Here is an 18,821-nt window from a genome sequence, read left to right on the forward strand (position 1 = left end):
TTAATGGAATAGCAATTAATGGGTTCCAGCCCCCACCTCGAAAGTCACCCTTTTTGCACTGATATATGTTTACAACACAATACATGTAGCGTTACTAAAAATAAAAGAGAAATAAAGTGGGTGGAATAACGGAGGGTAGGCGGTGAATGTGGGGAGACGAAGCGTAGATACGGTTTAACTTAGCACGAATTTCGATGTCTGCTATTTACGCTTATGCTAAATTGCTAAAGCTACAACATTCTAATCTTAAAAGCTCACTCCAGTCTGGGCGCTGGGAGACTCGCCTATTGGGGGTCAGTGGCCATTTCCAGCCGCCGGCTCGGGGGAGGCTTTCGTCGAACGGGTTCGTTTCTACAGGCAAAAAAATATTCAAATGCCTGGTTCGTATCTTGGAAAGTTCGTTAGTAGAGTTTCCATTGTAACTTTAAAATTGAGGGCTGTGAACTGACGACAGCGCCCTGTAACGACCATCAGTCAATGACAGATGTTGTAAATAATGTATATTAAAATATTGAAAATGTGTTTAAAAATCATATTGTTATTGAAACATTTTACACTGCGATATTGACATTGAATTATTGTCCAGCCCTAACGAACTCCACCCCAACCAATCCCCACCTGTAAATCGTTTAAACCCAAACTCACACATGCTTCAGGACACAATATTCACCCCAAGAACAGAACACCCACATCCATGACAGTCTTCTGCAGATCTTTTTCCTGATGGAGCTCAGAACGAACCCAGTGCCCAATAAGTCTGAAGTCACTTAATTTGTTATTTTTTTAATAAACACATACCCAAACAAAATGTATTTAGAATTAAAAAGTATATGTTACACAAAAATTATTTGAAGCTTATTTTTTTCACCTAATATTAATAATACTGATATAATAAATATAATTTAAGGGTCTGGAAATTGTAAAAGCTCTTGTAGTAACAAGCAAAAAAATAACCCCAACATGAGTAACTGGCCACAGCTGGAATCTGGTTCTCCAATGGTGACTGACCCAAAATGATTGCAGACTAGAATTTGTGTGTCAATGTCAAATTATTGCATTTCTAAGAGAATTTTAATCTATTTTGTTACTTCTCTGTGATACGTCCTATTCATTTTCATCCTCTCCAATATTCAGCCCAAAGTTACACTGTTTAAGACCCCAAGACTAGATCACCAATCCTACATCAAGTACATCAGGGCAAAGTGATCTTACCCAGTTCAAATTCATCCTGTTTCCTCTGATGCTACTAGGCAGGAAGATGTTTCCAGGTGCTAACGAACGCTGTGGGAATGAGTGAATAAGGCACTGTGGTGATACTGTTCCAGCTGTCCGAGGTGGGATCATAGCAGTCCAATGTTTTGCACCGCTGTGTCCCAAAGTAGCCACCGACTACATAGAGTTTGTTACCAGAGGCAACGGCATGGCAGCTCATTCGTTTAGAGGTCATGTCTCCAACTCGCGTCCATATATTCGTCTCACAGTCAAAGCGGTAAGCGGAAGCGGCCGTGAACTCCGTGTCACCGCCCATGATGAAAATCTGGCTCCCTAACACTGCGGCAGCGGTGTACCTCCAAGGTTGGGGACACTCCGCTGCAATTGTCCAGCGATTCTCTATAGGGTCATAGCACTGGACTTTGGAAGCTTTGTCCCTGTGAATTGTAGTCCCTCCAAAGACAAAGAGCTTTAGCTTAGCGCTGACTACTGCGGCATTACTGACCCCATCTCGGAGTGGTGCCATCATGGTCCATTTGTTGGTCAGAGGGTCATATCGCTCAACTTGCTTTAGAGACACAGAAGGAGACGCAGGGAAAACACCGGCTATAGCTGTGTGACCTCCTACAACATAAAGGCAGTTCTCCAGTTCGGCAGAACCATGCCCAAATCGCGCAATTAACATCGGGGCACCTTTGGACCACTCCTCGTGGACCGTATCGTATATCCACACGTCTTTAGAGACTCCATTTTCTGAGCCTCTTCCTCCAGTCACATAAACCTTGCAACCAATGGCACAAGCACTGAATTCCTTTCTAGGACTTGGCAAGTCAGACTTGGGGATGATCTCCTTCGCTTTGTGATCTACTTGGTAAATCTTATCGCACATAAAAGTCTGGCCCCCAAGAATGAGCAACGTGTGACCTGCTTTTCTTGGTCTGGCACAAGGACTAGTGACAACTCCATCGTTCTGGAGAATCTTCTTCTTGCACTGAATGGCCTCTTCCACGATTTGCATGCTTCGCTTGTCTGACATGACCAGTTCCTCGCAAGCCACAGCCTCGATGAGGCACTCGGAAGGCAACAGCGCAAGTCGGATACCTCGGAGAAGTTCAGGAAGGTGGTCTCTGCGACTGTCTAAATCATATTTGACCCAGCGCATGACCGCGTTGAACACAATCTGCTCATCCTCAATTTCCAGCTCATCGCTGAGGATAAGGTCAAGGAGTTTATCTTTAGAAAGGCCGTAGAAGTCTTCAGTGTCCCGTACGGCTTCGAAATGGACCAGGCACATCCGCCATGAGAGCTCATAGAGCCGTTTGCACTGGTGCGCATCGGAAAGCAACATCATTCCCAAACAATTGGAAGAATGCAGGTTCTTTTCGAGGAACTCTGCAGCTGCGTCGCGAATGTCGTGGAACTGTAGCATGTCTCCGGCTTCGAGAAGCGACTCTGCGTTCTCCTCGTTGATGATAACCCGTGACGAGTATGCAAAGTCCAAAAGCAGCTCCAGAACCTCTGGGTGCACGCTGTCACGGAAGTTAACATCGCTGTCTAAACTCTCACGGAGGCCTCCGCTGAACATGGCCTCAAAGTAGCGACTGCACGCTGCCAACACGGCTCTGTGGCAGGGGAAGGAACGATCTCCTGCCCATAATGTAACGTCCGTGAACATGCACTGTTTGCGAAGCGTGTTGAGGTGTGTGAGGACGCTGTCCGGGTGTGAAGGCTTGTGGAAGAGAGAGATGTTCATGGAGCCTGTGCTCGTCCTTGACTTGCGGTTTTCATGGACGCTGACTGACATTTTTTCCGGCCCCTCCAAGGAATCAGCTGCGCCAATGTCTCGAACTGGAGGGAAGACAACACAAAAGGAATTATGTTATTATCTGAGGGGGTTCTACTGAGTTAAGTTCATGCACAAAGTGTCTGCACGTAGGTCAAACTGACAAACAAAACAAAACAAAAAACAAATAAGGGCTGAGGGTGGGCAATGTGACAAGACTGTGTTGTGGAACGTTATGTCACAATACTGTGTGACTGCTGTGAGCACATTTCATTCCAATATTGTGTTTAACTTTGTATTTAAAGTTTTTTTGTTTGTTTTTAGAGGTTAAGCAATTTGGGGATTGTGGTCAAATGCCAATATCTTGTTACTGCTGATAAACATTTGCCACATTGGACCACCCTTAAATCTGAGCTTGAAGCAGGAGGGTGAACTCTGAGAAGGCTGGCGTGAGGTTGGGGAGGGGGGGTACTGGATGGCTTTAGTGCAGATAGAGAAGCTGTGCCCCTCTGTCGCACTGCAGGAGAAAGCAGCCATGGAGGCGAAGGGGGTGACGGGGCAAACCTTTCAAAACAGGAATCTAAAGGGAGAGAAGAGGGTTTATAGCGCATGCTACGAACATTTGTTTAGACTGTGGGAAGAAACCTACTCAGACACAGGGAGAACACACCACACCCTTCACAGACAGTTACCCGAGGCAGGGATTGAACCCCCGGAACCCCAGGACCCTGGAGCTGTGGCATCAACTCCACCTACAGCACCACCTTGCTGCCCACGACGGCATGTGGTAGTGGGAAATTTTGGTCAAATATAAACAACTGTTTGATGATGATATTTATTTAAAATATGTATATCTGCAGTTTCTACTCTGATTCCAATGTAATTGTATATCCCTACAGCACAGTATCACATTTATATCGGAATCGGCAGATCATTATCTTTTTAAAGATTATCAGCATCGGACCAATGCTTTGATTTTGCTGACGTTTCAAACCGGTAATAGAGAATGCATTTATAATATCCCAGAAAAAGCTGTGCATAATTTGATTTACATCTTTTTTTAGAAAAACACTTAAGATGCTAAAATGCCACTGGTATTTCTTTATGTTTAACCCTTTAAGTTATAGATGTATTTCCTTTTTATTATTATTAGTTTGAGTAGATTGTTTATTTTATTTCACTTGTACATTTTAAAAAAGAGAATTTAAAGCTGTGACCAGTCTCTGTAAGGAACTAAATAAAGGTAGCTAACCATCTTGTCAGGAGATGTTTTAAATGCGTATATAGACAAGTAAGTGCACACAATCTAAACTGTTTCAGTGCCATAATGGCGCATTACTGCTCCGACAGCACTTTCTCATCCTATCGTCTCACAGCCTGCTCACATTTCTACGAGAGCTACTTTCCTGCAGCTTGCCGACAGCTGGGGTCTCTTTTTATAGTCCGAGTTTAAGCAGCCAACAACAAATTAAGAGTTAAATTAATCAGCTCACGCTCCATAATTCACATGTGGCATGTTGACCACAGTCTAATAAATTTAAGAGTAGAATGAGACCGGAAAGTTTGCCAAGCTCTGACTCATTGATCCATGCAGTGTTGAACAAACAGAGCTGAATTCATGCCGCAGGAAACCCACACTGATGAGAATCTGCAAAGCAACTCTTCAAAGCCTGCACTGGAGAACTGAACACCTTTTTTGATCCCTTTAACAACTCCATGTTTGCTAATTCCACAGGCGGGAATTCCAGAGGAGATGAGGGGGTTACACCCCTCGCAAAAATTACCACTCCTCTATCGACCTACACATTATAGAGGTCGTAAATGTCATCCTAGATAAAAGCATCACTATTATTTATATTGATACAATAAATATTGATTAAAATTGTTTTACTCACCCTCAAGGTCTTAAAAAAACATGGTTTTGGTCAAAGTGTGAGAAATAAAATGCATATTTATTCATCTACTCTCTCACTTATGGCACTTTTCCACTGCAGGGTCCCTACTCGACACGACTGTACTTTTCTGCTCCTCCACCAGGTGAATCAGGTTCTGGTTCTGGAAGTGGGTTCTTGTTTAGTGGCTGTTCTCTCGTGGTTCAGAGCGAGTCGAGTAGGGACTAAACCGTGGCGTGTAAACCTTGCAGAGCGCTGATCGTCCAGAGAGAGTCGTCACTCTACGCCACGGAACGCAGACAACCAGCACCAACTCTCCATCTGTAAAATCTCCAGCTGCAGTAGAGATCACGTTTGTTTTTATCGGACTCACGACGGCAGCTCGTAAAATTACGCCGTGGTCTTTTGAAGAGGTTCAAACGCTCCTTGGATCGGTGGCCGACGAAAGAATCCAGCGAGAGCTGGACGCTGCAACAAGGAAGGAACAAACGCAACGCAACCGACCAGTACGGACGACCAAACAGAGTATAGTCCAGTAGAGTCGGTACCATGCAGTGGAAAAAGCACCATAAGAGTTCTTGGTCTCTTACCTCTCATCTGTAACATTTAAACCTGTAAGCAGCTCGGTTCTTTTATTGAGATTAGAGTTATTGTTTTGCATATTTCCAAGTTTAAGAGTTTTACCATTTCTTTGTTATAGAAAATATCTAAAATTCTCTAGCGCTCAAAGGTTTAGTTAGCTAACAGCCAACGCTTTACGTTTCATTTTTCGACGTGAAGAACTCACTCATGTTTAACCTCTAATTCTCCACAAGTTGAAACTACATTCTCACATTTAAGAACTGCTCCACAAGTGCTTTCTCAGTGAACGAGGTCACATCTTTCACAGAGAACGCTCATCTGCGCTTATTAATGCACGGTTGCTGCTTATTTAAGCCTGTGCTGTTGTGGCACATTTAATCCCTGATGTATAACTCAGCAAATGAATATAAACTGTGCTGATAATGCACCACTTAGTTTCCTTTAGCGGAGGCGTTAACATCGCTCCCTCCAAGAATCCACAAAACTCAACCAGGTGTGTTAAACATTTGCAGCCGACCGTATCAGTGTCAACCAAATCAAACAACAAAAGAGGAGAAGCTAATGTTTCAGCAGCCAGTGTTTGCGTCAGCTGCGGGTTCAGTGCTTCATCGCCAGCACCGGGAGCGTCGGTCATGATCGAAAACTGGGTGCAGGCATGCTGCCTTAACAAGCACAACAACGCCGGAGGTCAGGCACAAAACAGCACAGGTCACAGTGAAGGCATGCATGGGGCAACGTGGCCGAGGATGAGAGGGTGAACTCACTGAGAAAGAGGAGCTCTGAACTCTTGATTCTGGTGTGTGCATCATTTCCACATGGGGTTATCCTCCCCTTTAATCCACGGTACCTCAGTGAGTGGGATATTCTGTATTATTCCTACTGTTTCTATAGTCGTATGTATGTTGCCATGTGTGTGGGCGCACTGGGCCTGTCACAACAGCCAATTTTTTGTGTCCCAGAAATAAATTTACGGCACTGATATAAGGATAATATAAAATAACGTAACAGTGCAATTACACCCCTTTAAAGAGCAATAATCTGTTGGTAAAAAGTAGTAATTAATTGTTGTAGAACGTACAGTGAAATGTGTCTTCCACATTTAACCCGTCTGTGGCAGTAAACACCCACAGAGGGTAGACAGCCATCCCCGGCGCCCGGGGAGCAGTTGTGGGTTAAGTGCCTTGCTCAAGAGCCACTCAGCCGTGGATTGAGGGAGTTCCTGCTGCTTGTGAGAATCGAACCAATGACCTTTCAGTCCTAAGCCCTCCTCTCTACTCATTAGGCGACTGATTCAGTATATAATTTAATGGACTTTAATCTACACTCTCTAGTCAACGAGTAAATAAACCCAAGGGGCGATATTAGCTCATAAAATTGGCTGAGGAAATGCCCATATATTGTAGAATAAGCCGATAATGTATTGACTGTGACAGGCCTAGTGTGTGCACGGCTGTTTACGTATCCAAAAGTTTCTAATCCAAAGATTCTACCGTTTTACAGCAAAACTAGGTAAGATTTCCTATATTTGCTCCTGGAGTGGTTCCCTACGCTCCTCCAAAGGTTATATGTAGTAGTGCTGTTTCTGAGTGCTGAGCTGTAATTCAAAGGTACCTAATGTTGCTTTAAAGTAAAGCAACCTAATAAAAACCTAATACCTTGAACTTCGGCGTAGGTACTGCACGATGCAGGGTGAACTAACCCTTTGGCCGAAGAGAGTGCACTGACTCATGGGAAGCTACGTGCAAAACACCAATGGCTTTTTTGTGTGACATTTCATTCTTGTGGAAAATCACACAACAACTTAAATCAAGCAAATTCCATGCATTTTCCCCCAGGGCGGAGAGGAGCAGGCGTCCGGGTAACACTTACAGCGGCAAAATCTGCTGACCCACGCGCAGGCACTGACCGAGAAGATCTGAGGTGGGGTCTGCATCGGTCCTGGAGCTGAGGCCGAGACAGCGCTCCTCTACACCACAGCACAGGGACGAGAGAGTGGCACAGAAACAGTGGGGTGAGGTTGTGACCGACAAACGTGGTGATACAGTTTCGTGGCCATGAGTGGGTCTAGGATTAATGAGCGTCAGTAAACAATCAGTGAACAATCCAGATGCTCGTAGGTGTGGAGATGTTCCTCCTGAAAACGGTTCAATTAACAACTGTTTACATAAAACACACTGAACACAGTGGTCTAAATGATCAAACTACGGTTACATTGTCAGCTTTACTGCCCACAAACAGGACACTGGGTTTAGCTTAAACATTTAAAAATGATGGTTCAACAAAGGTTCTTTGGTAAAGGATATGGTTCTCTATAGAACCCTGAACACGTGAAGAAGCTTTTGTGATTAAAGGGTTGTTTGCATCATGAAAGGGTTCTTCAGATGATGGTTCTACAAAGCACTTTTAAGTAAAGGGTTCTGTGCGGCACCAAAATCGGTTCCTCTGTTGTAACAAGCTTGACATCGTAACAATAGAAGAAGCTTTTTTAGTGCCGTTCAGAACCCTTTTCCCCGTATAGTGCTGTATAGAACTATCTATAGCACATTCTCCACCTGAAAAATCATCTTACAATGCACACAACCCTTTAGTCAGAAAACCTTCTTCATTCATTCATTCTTTGTCTGTAACCCTTATCCAGTTCAGGGTCGCGGTGGGTCCAGAGCCTACCTGGGATCATTGGGCGCAAGGTGGGAAGGAACCTGAGCACCCGGAGGAAACCCACGCAGACACAGGGAGAACACACCACACTCCTCACAGACAGTCACCCGGAGGAAACCCACGCAGACACAGGGAGAACACACCACACTCCTCACAGACAGTCACCCGGAGGAAACCCACGCAGACACAGGGAGAACACACCACACTCCTCACAGAGAGTCACTCGGAGGAAACCCACGCAGACACAGAGAGAACACACCACACTCCTCACAGTCACCCGGAGTAAACCCACACAGACACAGGGAGAAAACACCACACTCCTCACAGACAGTCACCCGGAGGAAACCCACGCAGACACAGGGAGAACACACCACACTCCCCACAGACAGTCACCCGGAGGAAACCCACGCAGACACAGGGAGAACACACCACACTCCTCACAGTCACCCGGAGTAAACCCACACAGACACAGGGAGAACACACCACACTCCTCACAGTCACCCGGAGGAAACCCACGCAGACACAGGGAGAAAACACCACACTCCTCACCGTCACCCGGAGCAGGAATCGAACCCACAACCTCCAGGTCCCAGGAGCTGTGTGACTGTGACACCACCTGCTGCACCACTGTGCTGCCCCAAAAAACCTAGAGGCAGTGACCACCTCTAAGCCAGGAGAGCAGTTTCGTGGTTAGGGGCCTTGCTCAAAGGCACTTCAGCCATGGATTAACATTCTGTTGACGGTTTGAGCTTCTGACCTCAAGCTCTCCTCTCTAACCTCAAGGCCTCGTGTTCAGGGTTCTATATAGAACCATTCTCTTTATTAAGGTCCAACCGGAACGTTCATGGCCTGTGTTTACGATCACAATCTCAACAAAGGCGCTGTCACTGGTTGCAGAGTCTTTCATCACGTTTCTGCTGTAAACAGACGACGACCTGGTTTTCCACATATAGACTGATCAGCACATCAACACCACCTTCCTGTTTCATCTTCTCACTGTCCACACACTAGTCCATCTGTAGCTCTGCATACTTAGTTAGCTCCCTTTCCCCCTGTTCTTAAGTAGTCAGGATCCCCACAGAGCAGGTAACATATGATAAGGGGTAGCAGCACAACACACACTACACACCACCACCACGTCAGTGTCACTGCAGCGCTGAGAATGATCCACCACCACATCACACCTGCTCTGTGGGGGTCCTGAGCGCTGAGGAACAGGGGGAGGAAGGGGGATAACAAAGTATGCAGAGCCACGGATGGACTACAGTCTGTAAATGTAGCGCTACAAAGTGCTCCTGTGCGGTCAGTGGAGTCGAGAGAATGGACACAAGTCCACAAGTGTAGAAACAAGGAGGTGGCTTTAATATTATGTTTTTCCTGTTCACATTTTTGAGGGGAGATTTTCCTCAGCTGAATTTCACAGCAACAAGCCAAAAGTGTGTGTGCTTTCAGCCATTGGCAGTGGCCTTGGTTTATGACTCAGCTGCAGTTCTCAATGCAGCATCAGCCCTGAACTTAAAGGATTTTACAGACATCTCTGACAAATCGCAGCATCGCAGACGGAAACCGAAAGCAGAGGGAGGGCTCCGCAGCCCCTGAACATGGCCTTCAGAAGCAGACATCAGCATTTACCACCAGAACTACACTAACAAACATCCTGATCTGAGAGGAAGACTCGAAAATCCAGAACTGACTTTTTATATGAAAATGAAATTCCAAAGAGAGGGTTAAATGCAGGGCGGCACTGACACAGCTGCAGGGGCTCGGGTCCTGGGTGGGATCCTCTCCTTGGGTGACTGTCTGAGGAGTGTGGTGTGTTCTCTCTGTGTCTGCATGGGTTTCCTCCGGGTGACTGTCTGTGAGCAGTGTGGTGTGTTCTCCCTGTGTCTGCGTGGGTTTCCTCCGGGTGACCGTCTGTGAGGAGTGTGGTGTGTTCTCTGTGCGTGGGTTTCCTCCGGGTGACTGTCTGTGAGGAGTGTGGTGTGTTCTCTGTGCGTGGGTTTCCTCCGGGTGACTGTCTGTGAGGAGCCCACATATGTGAGTGTGAGAGTGACTGGGTGAGTGTGTGGTGCTTCCAAGTAGTCTCTCAACCCACCGCTACCCTGAACACTTAAAGATGAATGAATAATGGGTTGATATGGAAAGTGAGGCATATATCATTTCTGTGAAGAACCATCCACTGAAATTGGCTTAGGAGGCACTTTTGTTTTAAAAGCACACGTCATCTACTAAATGAGACCTTGGGGAATAAAATGGCACTGTGACAGTTCCTCTCTGGGGCCCATGGGGAGTTCCCGCCCAGTCCGTTCTCCTGCCCGAGGCAACCGTCTCTCAGCGGGAGCCCAGTGCCGGAGCTGCTGGTTCACTGTGAATAACCCCTCGGCATGAATGACACCTTTTAACGGCAGCGCCACCAAGAAGCAGCGACACAAAGGACCTTCCTCCACTGAACGTTCTCCCATTGTGGAGCTCCCTTCTCCTCTGACTGATAGCCTTTCCTGGCTCCTTTCACTCGGAGCGTTGGTATTCCAGTGCTTCTCTGCTCCGGCTGCAGCGAGGGACGAGGGGGGGGTGAGGGGGAGAGGCTTTTCTTTTTCACGGCAGAGTCAAAAGCTGGCAACTTTTCTGTGTTTACAACGTTCAGTGGATCACCAGCTGGCCGGCAGTCTGTCTGAACGCTGCAGAACTTCTATCAGAAGAAAGAGACCGACCGGGCGGCAAGGCCCTCGTCTGCGAGAGCGAGAACGAGAGCGGATAGAGTCACAATAGACAAACCAGTCCATAAAACGAGTGCCAGAAAAAGACAGAACGAGACAAAGACCAGGCTCACTCTGCAATACTGCAGGTGGATAAAATGTGCCTCACATTTCTACACTCACTGTCCATTCTCTCAGCTCCACTGTCCACACCAGTCCCTCTGCAGTTCTACAGTTACACACTGTAGTTCATCTGTACCCTTCTCTTTAATGATAAGGACCCCCACAGAGCAGGTGTGATGTGGTGGTGGATCATTCTCAGCGCTGCAGTGACACTGACGTGGTGGTGGTGTGTTAGTGTGTGTTGTGCTGGTGTAGAGTGGATCAGACACAGCAGTGCTGCTGGAGTTTTTAACCCTGTGTCCACTCTGTTATAACAATTTTCCACTGCAGGGCCCCTACACGACTCGTCTTTTCCACTCCTCCACCAGGTGAATCAGGTCCTGGTTCTGGAAGCGGGTTCTTGTTTAGTGGCTGTTCTCTCGTGGTTCAGAGAGAGTCGAGTAGGGACTAAACCGTGGCGTGTAAACCTTGCAGAGCGCTGATTGTCCAGAGAGAATCGTCACTCTACGCCACGCAACGCAGACGACCAGCACCAACTCTCCATCTGTAAAATCTCCAGCTGCAGCAGAGATCAGGTTTGTTTTTATCCGACTCACGACGGCAGCTCGTAAAATGACGCCGTGGTCTTTTGAAGAGGTTCAAACGCTCCTTGGATCGGTGGCCGACGAAAGAATCCAGCGAGAGCTGGACGCTGCAACAAGGAAGGAACAAACTCTACTGATCTGTCTGAACTGATGACGGAGCTGTGTTCAGTCCCAAACAACAACAACACGCCAATACACCATGAGTAAACCCACTGTTCCCCTTAGAGACAGGGTTTTGTGACGACACCGGATATATTTTGATGGGGGGTGAGCTGTGGAAGTGGAGAACCGACCAGGGACGAGGGACCAAACAGAGAGTAAAGACCAGTAGAGAACCATGGAGTGGAAAAGCATCATTAGACACTCCTCCCTCGTTGGTCCTCCTTTTAGATGTAAAGTCAGAGACAGTAGCTCATCTGTCGCAGCACAGTGTGTGTTGTCATCCTCTAGTCCTTTATCAGTGACACAGGGATGCTCCACACACCGACACACCACCACGTGAGCATCACTGCAGTGCAGAGAATAATCTACCACCTCAATAATAGCCTACGTTCCCAGTGGTGGTCTTCTGGGCGTCCTGGGCATTGAAGAACAGGGTGAAAGAGGCCAGAGGAACAGATGGACTACTGTCTGGAATTGTAGAGCTACAACGTGCCCCTGTAGTCTATGTTTATATTGAGAAGTGATATGGAGAACGGGATCTAAATATAATCAGAGTATAACAGCATTGTGATAAAGGAGAATCCCAAACGGCCAAAAATGCTGTTGGACAATGGATTGGACGATGTGCTCTTACCTCCCTCTGTAATTACACATGTATACGGAGCTTAGCGAGGCGTAATGCTTTCGTTGGCAGGAGCAGCTCATTATCCATCGCTCCTTATGGAGTCGTGGTGAAAATGAGAATGGCCTTTTCTCATATTACAGGTCTCAGAGCTGGGCAGTTAATCAAATCTTATTTTCAATTACAACTGTGTCTAAAGAACGATGAACAAAACAAGATAAAACCATCAGAATTAAATCTGCTCACATTAAACCTGCTCTTTACCAGCACTGCCTACAGATAACAGACACTCACCCAGTCACACACACCTACCTGTGAACAGTGTCACACACTCACCCAGTCACACACACCTACCTGTGAACAGTGTCACACACTCACCCAGTCACACACACCTACCTGTGAACAGTGTCACACACTCACCCAGTCACACACACACCTACCTGTGAACAGTGTCACACACTCACCCAGTCACACACACACCTACCTGTGAACAGTGTCACACACTCACCCAGTCACACACACCTACCTGTGAACAGTGTCACACACTCACCCAGTCACACACACACCTACCTGTGAACAGTGTCACACACTCACCCAGTCACACACACACACACCTACCTGTGAACAGTGTCACACACACTCACCCAGTCACACACACACACCTACCTGTGAACAGTGTCACACACACTCACCCAGTCACACACACACACCTACCTGTGAAGTGTCACACACACCCAGTCACACACACACCTACCTGTGAACAGTGTCACACACACTCACCCAGTCACACACACACACCTACTTGTGAACAGTGTCACACACACTCACCCAGTCACACACACACCTACCTGTGAACAGTGTCACACACTCACCCAGTCACACACACACACCTACTTGTGAACAGTGTCACACACACTCACCCAGTCACACACACACCTACATGTGAACAGTGTCACACACTCACCCAGTCACACACACACACCTACTTATGAACAGTGTCACACACACTCACCCAGTCACACACACACCTACCTGTGAACAGTGTCACACGCTCACCCAGTCACACACACCTACCTGTGAACAGTGTCACACACTCACCCAGTCACACACACACACCTACTTGTGAACAGTGTCACACACACTCACCCAGTCACACACACACCTACCTGTGAACAGTGTCACACACTCACCTACCTGTGAACAGTGTCACACACTCACCCAGTCACACACACACCTACCTGTGAACAGTGTCACACACTCACCCAGTCACACACACACCTACCTGTGAACAGTGCCACACACTCACCCAGTCACACACACACCTACCTGTGAACAGTGTCACACACTCACCCAGTCTCACACACACACACACACACCTACCTGTGAAGTGTCACACACACTCACCCAGTCACACACACACACACCTACCTGTGAACAGTGTCACACACACTCACCCAGTCACACACACACACCTACCTGTGAAGTGTCACACACACTCACCCAGTCACACACACACACCTACCTGTGAAGTGTCACACACACCCAGTCACACGCACACCTACCTGTGAACAGTGTCACACACACTCACCCAGTCACACACACACACCTACTTGTGAACAGTGTCACACACACTCACCCAGTCACACACACACCTACCTGTGAACAGTGTCACACACTCACCCAGTCACACACACACACCTACTTGTGAACAGTGTCACACACACTCACCCAGTCACACACACACCTACCTGTGAACAGTGTCACACACTCACCCAGTCACACACACACACCTACTTGTGAACAGTGTCACACACACTCACCCAGTCACACACACACCTACCTGTGAACAGTGTCACACACTCACCCAGTCACACACACCTACCTGTGAACAGTGCCACACACTCACCCAGTCACACACACACCTACCTGTGAACAGTGTCACACACTCACCCAGTCACACACACACACACACCTACCTGTGAAGTGTCACACACACTCACCCAGTCACACACACACACACCTACCTGTGAACAGTGTCACACACACTCACCCAGTCACACACACACACACCTACCTGTGAAGTGTCACACTCACCCAGTCACACACACACACCTACCTGTGAACAGTGTCACACACACTCACCCAGTCACACACACACACCTACTTGTGAACAGTGTCACACACACTCACCCAGTCACACACACACCTACCTGTGAACAGTGTCACACACTCACCCAGTCACACACACACCTACCTGTGAACAGTGTCACACACTCACCCAGTCACACACCTACCTGTGAACAGTGTCACACACACACACACCTACCTCTGAACAGTGTCACACACTCACCCAGTCACACACCTACCTGTGAAAAGTGTCACACACTCACCCAGTCACACACACACACACCTACCTGTGAAGTGTCACACACTCACCCAGTCACACACACACACACCTACCTGTGAAGTGTCACACACTCACCCAGTCACACACACACACACCTACCTGTGAACAGTGCCACACACTCACCCAGTCACACACACACCTACCTGTGAACAGTGCCACACACTCACACATTCACACACACACACCTACCTGTGAACAGTGTCACACACTCACCCAGTCACACACACACCTACCTGTGAACAGTGTCACACACACACACACCTACCTGTGAAGTGTCACACACTCACCCAGTCACACACACACCTACCTGTGAAGTGTCACACACTCACCCAGTCACACACACACACCTACCTGTGAACAGTGCCACACACTCACCCAGTCACACACACACACCTACCTGTGAACAGTGCCACACACTCACCCAGTCACACACACACCTACCTGTGAACAGTGCCACACACTCACCCAGTCACACACACACACCTACCTGTGAAGTGTCACACACTCACCCAGTCACACACACACACACCTACCTGTGAACAGTGCCACACACTCACCCAGTCACACACACACACCTACCTGTGAACAGTGCCACACACTCACCCAGTCACACACACACACCTACCTGTGAACAGTGCCACACACTCACCCAGTCACACACACCTACCTGTGAACAGTGCCACACACTCACCCAGTTACACACACACACCTACCTGTGAACAGTGTCACACACTCACCCAGTCAAACACATTCACCCAGACACTCACACTCTCTCTCTCACACACACACACACCTGTGAACAGTTTCACACACACACACACACACCTACCTGTGAACAGTGTCACACACTCACCCAGTCAAACACATTCACCCAGACACTCACACTCTCTCTCACATACACACACACCTACCTGTGGACAGATTCACACACTCACCCAGTCACTCCACCTACCGACACGTGTGACTGAACTGCGGGAGTAAAGTGGAGTCCCTGTAACTGTGACGGCGATAGGTGTCTTGCTCAAGGCCCTTCAGTTGTGGATGTTGAGGGAGGAGACAGAGCCACTGCTTCGCACTCGTTTTCCCGCCCCATCCAAGGGATAAAACCAACAACCTCACGGTCTCATCCCTGCTTCTCTAGCCTTCAGGCCACAGCTGACGGTTCAGTACCTCAGTCCTGACACACTATCTGAAAAAGAACCTGAGGACCAGACCCAACCAGCAGAGACCTGAATTTGTTGCGTTGGGAGACCTCTGTTTCCTCTACACCTAAGGGAGCCTGGATTGAAGTAAGGGAGTGGAGCCATGCAAAATGACTCCCAGCATGCCCTGGCCTCACCCCATACAGGGACTCTGCTGTTGCTTCCTTGTGGGTATAAAGGATTATATAGTTTATGGGCGTACACCATTGTTGTACGATTGGTCTGCGGTGGTCCATCTTCCGTGTACAACACGGTCTCATCGTCTGGATTCACCCTTCCTCTGTGTCGCCTGTTCAATAGGGAGCATTTAGCCTAAACGTGCTACGTCGTCCTCGCCTTCTTCACCACCTGTAGTGTTGTAATACTGAGAATTTTAATTCCCTGCTTGTGCACAGCACAGGTCCATGATAACAACTGACCAGGGTTCGAGTACCTGCTCAGGTAAAGCCTGGGTTGTTGTGTTTTGTAAACATTACAAACTAGAAGCATTACACTATAATCAGGTGAATATAAAAGCCTGGATCAGTAACAACTGGTGACTAGGGTTCAGCTCCCTGCCACAGTTCAGAAATAACCACTGACCGGGGTTTGATTCCCTGCTCTGGGAAGACACCTGAATAGGGTTCAGGTCCCTGCTCAGGTAAAGACCCTGAAATTAGACTGGCCTTTAATTTATGGACAATTAAAACTTGTTATTATCACAAAACTACTATATTATTACCCCACCCCTAATTCCTCTACGCCTTCACTGCAGCCCTGTCAACAAACACAGAGGCACAGGCTGTGGGGATGATATAGGGAAACAACAGACAGAAGTTAGGCGAATAAATAGTAGAATAAATGACGTATAGTGGTAAAAATCTCCCTCAGAGCTTCTCCAGCAGTATCTCTCTAGCTTAGCGCCTTAGACAACAAAGAGAGCGAGGAGTGAACCGAAACAGTGGGACTCTGCTGAGAAGTTTACGGGTGTACGAAGCGGGTAAAATGGGGCTGAATTCAATAAACACTCCATAATTTCACTTAAACTGACCATTCAGACAAACTCCTCTACGCGAGGCTAAAGTTGGCTTTTCATTTCGCCAGTTTCTTATTGGAACTCTTCGTTCCACCTTAAATAGCCCAGCCGTTACGTTGCGGCGACGGCGGCGCGAGTGTGGAACTACTGCAGCCGTTAAGGTGGAATGGAGAATTCCAAGAAGACGCCGGAGAAAGGAAGCCAAGTTCAGCTCCGCGTCTCAAAGAGCCACTAAAGACTCGTTAAAGTCGCTTTGAAAATGTGCCTCAAGAGAACCAAATACTTACAGAATTAGTGTCAAATCCCAGTCTGTCGCCACGAAATGTTCATTCTCTCAAATTCCGCGGCTTTATCGATGATCCGCGAACAAACTGCGAAGGAAAATAGAAATGTGGAGCATTTATATCCAAAGATTGGGGGGCGGGAACGGTAGAACGCGAACGGTGCGTGCTTTAGCCAATCAGCGTCAGGGTAGTGTTCTAGTAAGGAAAAGACTGACCAATAGGGAAAGGGGAGCTCATAACAGGAAAACAGCCAATCAGCACTTAGAAGAGGCGGGCTTTTGTATGATATGAGGCAAATAGGTTATAGTAATGTTTATATTATATTATATTATATTATATTATATTATATTATATTATGCAGTACTTTGAAATTGTAGGTTTTAGAGTTATAATTAATTTAACTGAATAATTTAATTAAATAAAATAGCTATATTTATGTTGTTGACATCACAGCCCCCTGACATCACCACTCTCATGAACTCATCAGCTCTTCAGACAAACCAGAAAATGATTCAGAAATTTGGTAAAAGTGGTGAAATTGCCCTTTAACATGTTTTTACTTTATATAAGGTTTTCTTTGTTTGTTTTGCGTCTATCATCCTGTGTGAGGAACCATAGCAACATCACATGCTTTCACTGAACAACTTGCTGGTGTTTTGTAAACATATATTTTTTTAATCTGACGCCTACGACTCACTCCCAAAAATATTCGGGACGAGGCAAATAAGAGTGAAGTTTATACTAAATGAATGTCACACTGTTCAGAAGAATTACACTATAAACTTATATATAAACTTATATTATATATATATATATATATATAATATAAAAAGAATAAAATGAGATTTTACCAAAGGCCCAGTCTTTGCAGTAAATTTAGGTTGTGGTTCATGTGCTTATGCCAGACTTCATTAGAGTCACCTCAAAGGCAACGTTTCTCAGCGCAAGATTTCAAAGAATGTAGATCTTTCACCATCAACAGTTCATGAGGTCATGAAGAGATTCAGGGAGTCAGCGGAAAAACTCACTGCGTAAAGTCCAAGGGTGGAAACCGCAGGCGAATGAGTGTGACCATCAAGCCCTTAGGAGGTATTGTTTGAGGAAATTGTCATGCCACTATGATGGACGTAGTCCTAGGGAGGACTCTGGCAGCCGCATCAAGAAATGCAACCTGCAACTCTGGTATGCATGGTGGCACGGTGGCGCAGCAGGTTAGTGTCGCAGTCACACAGCTCCAGGGACCTTGACGTTGTGGGTTCGATTCCTGCTCCGGGTGACTGTCTGTGAGGAGTGTGGTGTGTTCTCCTTTTGTCTGCACGGGCTTCCTCCGGGTGACTGTCTGTGAGGAGTGTGGTGTGTTCTCTCTGCGTCTGCGTGGGTTTCCTCCGGGTGACTGTCTGTGAGGAGTGTGGTGTGTTCTCCCTGCGTCTGCGTGGGTTTCCTCCGGGTGACTGTCTGTGAGGAGTGTGGTGTGTTCTCCCTGCGTCTGCGTGGGTTTCCTCCGGGTGACTGTCTGTGAGGAGTGTGGTGTGTTCTCCCTGCGTCTGCGTGGGTTTCCTCCGGGTGACTGTCTGTGAGGAGTGTGGTGTGTTCTCCCTG

At 47.3% G+C, this 18,821-nt stretch overlaps 1 protein-coding gene across 4 annotated transcripts in view; it reads right to left on the bottom strand.

Moving 5' to 3' along the window:
• The window catches only part of enc2 (ectodermal-neural cortex 2), a 40,598-nt gene extending 23,262 nt beyond the window's left edge, over positions 1–17,336 (bottom strand). For 3 of the 4 annotated variants that reach the window (XM_066649867.1, XM_066649868.1, XM_066649869.1), the window contains exons 1-2: positions 17,226–17,336; positions 1,213–3,060 (exon numbers count right to left, since the gene is read on the bottom strand). In XM_066649867.1, the coding sequence (XP_066505964.1) occupies positions 1,247–3,016 (1,770 nt within the window). In that variant the 5' untranslated portion in view covers positions 3,017–3,060; positions 17,226–17,336 and the 3' untranslated portion in view covers positions 1,213–1,246. Of the gene's footprint in view, positions 1–810; positions 3,061–17,225 lie in introns of those variants that run through there. The other variant, XM_066649865.1, reaches the window with a different exon arrangement.
• Between the last annotated feature and the right edge of the window lie 1,485 nt (positions 17,337–18,821).

This window comes from Hoplias malabaricus, chromosome 17 (genome assembly GCF_029633855.1).
Source record: "Hoplias malabaricus isolate fHopMal1 chromosome 17, fHopMal1.hap1, whole genome shotgun sequence".
Classification (NCBI taxonomy): Eukaryota; Metazoa; Chordata; class Actinopteri; order Characiformes; family Erythrinidae; genus Hoplias; species Hoplias malabaricus.